Source organism: Hypanus sabinus, chromosome 20, assembly GCF_030144855.1.
Source record: "Hypanus sabinus isolate sHypSab1 chromosome 20, sHypSab1.hap1, whole genome shotgun sequence".
Lineage (NCBI taxonomy): Eukaryota > Metazoa > Chordata > Chondrichthyes > Myliobatiformes > Dasyatidae > Hypanus > Hypanus sabinus.
The window spans coordinates 56508596-56513592 of record NC_082725.1 but is presented as its reverse complement, the minus strand read 5'-3'; the positions used below and the strand labels follow the sequence as shown (position 1 = coordinate 56513592).

At 40.8% G+C, this 4997-nt stretch overlaps 1 protein-coding gene across 1 annotated transcript; it reads right to left on the bottom strand.

Annotated features, from left to right (window-relative positions):
• Positions 1–424: 424 nt before the first annotated feature.
• Positions 425–1162, bottom strand: rnf182 (ring finger protein 182). Its single transcript, XM_059945750.1, has one exon. The coding sequence runs from the start codon at positions 1160–1162 to the stop codon at positions 425–427; it is 738 nt and encodes a 245-aa protein (XP_059801733.1).
• Positions 1163–4997: the final 3835 nt, after the last annotated feature.

Here is a 4997-nt window from a genome sequence, read left to right as displayed (position 1 = left end):
GAATGTGTTGAAGACTGCATAAATCTATGCTTCAGGAATATTAACTGAAGGATATTTAAAGATTGTTTCAGGTCCACTGCTATCAGATGCCCACGAACTGCTTAGGTGTATTAAGTACCTAGGTAAAATTCTCTTTCCATCTTTGAGCATGATGATTAGAATAATTTATTGTGCTTACTGTTCTTCAAGCTCTGATTGTATTCTCTTTTTTAAAAAAATAATGTGCAGAGAGATTATATCACATCTCAAGGAAAAGGACTATCGTTATACATTAAAAATTTCAACTGGTAGGAAGGTCTCTTCAATTATGCAAAAAGGAAAATTTACACATTTCACAGCCCAGACTGAAACAACACACAACGCCTAAATTCTGATCAACATTATTGGTTATGGTAAAGCTGATACTTAGTTTTAGATTTTGCTTTCAGGAAGATATGCAATCCAAAAATTCATGGCATAAACACTGACAAAAACCATAGACCATAAGTATAAGAAGACTGGAGGGAACCAAGCTGACAAAGATGATACCCAGTGTAACTTTCTGAATCACGAGCAGGTAAACACCAAGAGGCAATGAGCTGAAGTACAGTAACCCCAGTAGCCAAACGAGGATTCTGCCTATCGTCTGGCAGAGTAGGGGAGTACAATTCCAAACTGCCCACTGCTGAGACATTGAGCCCATCGAGTCAAAGCTGGTGTTGTAGAATTCCATGGCTGGTGCTGAACTCTGAGAATGAGGGGAATCCCTTTGAACTTCCATGATAGTAATCACCAGACAGTTTGAGGAACCATGTGATGGGCTTGGAAAGGATGCCAGCCTTTTTGGGGAGAGCAATAGCTCAGATGGGTTGTCCAGAACAAGCTTTCTACTCCTCTCTTTGCACGTAAGGGCAGTGATGACATTGCTGTCGTCTGGAAGTCCACTGACATCTTCTAATACACTTGTTTCATATCTGCAGAAAGGACAACTAATTATGCCTAGTGAGCAGTCTCCAAAGTCTACAATCTTGTATAGGCATTTGGCACACACCCTATGAAAGCATTCCAACAACTTGGGTCGCCTATTCTTCAGATTGTAAGGATTATAACATATTTTGCATTCCAACTCCTCAGAAGGAAACAACTGTTTTTCTGTACAAACCTCTGTAGTCTGGCAATTCATAGCAGCCTTTCAAACTCTGTAGCAAACGTTTATCCCAGTTGTTTGTAGCTTCTATTGGAATGCCATGTAAAATCCTGTAACCATCCAGTAGATAGGCTGCAACTGGACAATCCTTGGACTGCTTCTATGATATTCCGAAGAGAAAGTAGGCTGCTTTTGACGATGGAAGTCCCAAGTGAATAAATTGTCAGGCTATCTGCAGGGAGAGAAAAAAAGTTTCATAATGTTTGTTTACAAAACTTTAAACCTATTCAAAGTTGTTACTATTCAGCAAATAGATGAATCACAACTGGATGTTTGCAATGTATGTATTTCTATTCAAAATATTAACAACTTTTTAAAGCTTCCTCTGTATTTGTTCAGGTAAGTGACATTGCCATAATCTGTTTTATTTAAAAATCAGCACAACAGCACTCCCAAGATCTGGGGAGCTGTGTAGTGGGAGTGTATTTTTAACTATGCCGATGCAGTTCAAGATTAATCAATTTCATTGGCAGGTGTGGAGTATTCAATGTTTGAGTCATTAGGCAAGTAATGAAGAAGGCTCTTCATTCTGATACCTAGAATATCAGTGTGGGCAGAGATAAGGAGCTAATGCGCCTAATGGCAACTCCTTTGCTTGCATCTTCGGAAACAGCTCTATTTCTATCTTTTTTCTCTTTTTTCTCTTTCAGGGTTCTTTTGAAGACCCTGACCTGACTACATGCTGACTTTGGTTCTTTGCAGGAATGGGACCGGCTCTCAGGGTCTCACGAGTGGCTGTTATTTGAGATAGGGACTCGGCCTAGAAGATTAGCTCGCCTTCAGAGTTCCAGAATTTCATGGTTCTTGGGTGGGGGGGGTGGCGGACTGCGGGAAATCGGTATGTCGTGGGAGATGGAAGATTGAAAGCAGCAAGCTGGCTGTTGGCTGTGTGCCCAGATACCCGAGTTCCTTGGGCACAGAGTTTGGAAAAAGCAATGCAACGGACTTTTAACATCATAAATCAGCAAGTTGTTTGTTATGTCTCCCCTCTCGCTGTGAAACGGAGACATCCCCTTTTCTCCCTTATTAGGGAGAGAGAGAGAGCCTGTGGTATGTTGAATTACCAGGTGAACGAGTTGTCTTTGGGGTTCTGCAAGTCTGTGTCTTTATTGATGTTTTGCTGCACGCTTGAGTGCTCAGTGGGGGTGCTGATGGTTTTTTTGCTGGTGGGAGAGGAGGATCGTTGCTTTGCTGTTGCTTATGCATGGGAGGAGGGAGCTGCAGGGGACCGGGACTCTAACATTTAACTGTCATTCATTCTTTGGGGCACTTCTCTGTTTTCATGGATGTCTTCAAAGAAAAAGAATTTCAGGATGTATACATTTCTCTGACATTAAATGTTCCTTTGAAACCTTTGAAACATCATATAGTTTAGTGAAGAGAACATGTAACAAGTGTTAGAAAATTAGGATCATAGAAAAGGAGAAATTGTATGAAACAGAAAAAAAAGCTGAAGAATGAATGACAGAAAATGTCAGAAACCCAGAGCCCCCCAATTCACAAGCAGCAGCAAGAGCATCGACCCTCCCCCATTTGCTCCAGTATAAACTTCCAAATGACAAATCCCATCTCATGGTTGTAGCTGAATTTAAATCCATAACAATATGTATGAAAGAAATAAGATTTATATGAATCTTCAGAAGCACAACAATATTCCAGAAAAGAAAACGTTAATGAACATGGAATGAAATTTATTGAAATAGATGGCAATTCCCCTGCATTTCCTGAAAGAGAAACAGAATTAGTATTTCATGCCAACTATTATCAGGGCAATTCTGGTGAAGGGTCTTCGACCTGAAATGTTAACTCTGGTTCCCTTTCCAACATGCTAAGTGTTTGCAATATTTTCTGTAGTTACTTCAGATTTCCAGTGTCTGCAGTAATTTTGATTTTCAATACATTTTCTCAGCTTGGCATGCTGATTTCATTTTTATTTACTAAGTTTGTATACATGGCAAGTTGTACTGACTTTGCTGATACTTTGTAAGAGTGATAATGGGTCACATCTAGATGATATCATATTGCTCAGCTTTGTGCCATTAAAGAGGTCATATCTGTTTGGAGGCAATGCAGCAGGGTTAGGGAAAAGAATAATAAGAAACACTTGGATAAGCCAACACAGTTCACCCAGGAGGATCTTGCACACTAAAAGGATTCTAAAGGAAAATCCAGAAAGAAACATTCAGATGCAACTGCTCAGAAGCATGGAAGATCAAACTTAATGCAGGATCATAGACTCTCACCTCTCACTCCAGCGGGTTGTGGTACCCATCTTCTTCAAGTAAGCTCCAATCAAACCAATGCCCAAGAAGAGTGTGGTAACCTGTCTAAATTACTATTGCCCAGTGGTATTTACATCCACAGTGATGAAATATTTGGTGCGGCTGGTGTTGAAGCGTATCAGCTCCTGTCTGAATGGCGATTTGGATCCACCGCAATTTGTCTACCGATGCAACAGGTCTACAGCAGATGCTGTCTGCTGTCTGTGTGCTCTTCACACAATCCTGGAACATTCTGGACAGCAAAGATGCTCCTTATCGATTACAGCCCAGCATTTAATACCACCATCCTCTCAAAACTAATCAGTAAACTCCAAGACCGGGCCTCACAACCCCCTTTTGCAATTGGATCTTGGATTTCCTCACTTGGGTTCCACAGTCTGTTCATTTTGGCAAAAGCATTTCCTCCACAATCTCTATCAGCACAGAAGCACCACATGGATGTGTACTTAACCCCCTGCTTTATTTGCTTTACAGCTATGACTGTGTGGCTAAGTACAGCTCCAAAGCCATAATCAAGTTTGCTGATGACACCATTGTTGTGGGATATATCAAAGGGAGTGATGAATCAGCATAGAGAAGGGAGATTGAAAACTTGGCTGAGCGGTGTAATAACAACAATTTCTCACTCAATGTCAATAAGACCACGGAACTGATTGTAGACTTCAGGAGACTGAAACTAGAGGTCCATGAGCCAGTAATCTTCAGAGGATCAGAGGTGGAGGGGGGCAGTAACTTCAGATTACTGGGTATCACCTGTCCTGGACCTGTCATATAAATATCATTGCAAAGAAAGCACAACAGTGCCTCTACTTCCACAGTTGAGTCTGTAGAAATTCGACATGTCATCAAGAACATTGGCAAACTTCTTTAGACATGTGGTGGAAGTGTGCTGATTGGCTACATTATGGCCTGGTATGGGAACACCAATGCCTTTGAGTGGAAAATCCTACAAAAGATAGTGAATTCAGCCCAATACTTCATGGGTAAAGTCCTCCCAACCATTGAGCACATCTACATGAAAAGTTGTAGAAAAGCAGCATCCATCATCAAAGATCCTCACCACCCAGGCCATGCTCTTTTCTCACTGCTGCCATCAGGTAGAAGGTACAAATGCCTTGGGGCTTGCACTACCAGGTTCAAGAATAGTTACTACATCTCAACCGTCAGGCTCTTGAACAAAATGGGGTAACTACAATCATTTTACTTCTGGCGTTTCCACAACCGATGGTCTCATTTTAAGGACTCTTTATCTTGTTATTTCATGCGCATTATATAACGTTTGCATTTGCCAATGTTGTTGGCCATTGATTCTGTTTACAATGACTGTTCTATAGATTTACAAAGTATGCCTGCAGAAAAAAAGAATCTCTGGGTTGTATGTGGTGAAATGTTTGTACTCTGATAATAAATTTTACTTTGAACTTTGAACGTTGGGATAAGTTCTCCAGAAGGAATGGTTCAGTATCAGGTCTTGCATAGGTACTTTTAATGAATTCATAGGAGTTACATTTTCCAGTCAACTTCCTGAG

Bases quoted from the DNA above. Each gene is read 5' to 3' on its own strand.
- rnf182 (XM_059945750.1), bottom strand. From the start codon at position 1,162: ATGAATTGCCAGACTACAGAGGTTTGTACAGAAAAACAGTTGTTTCCT.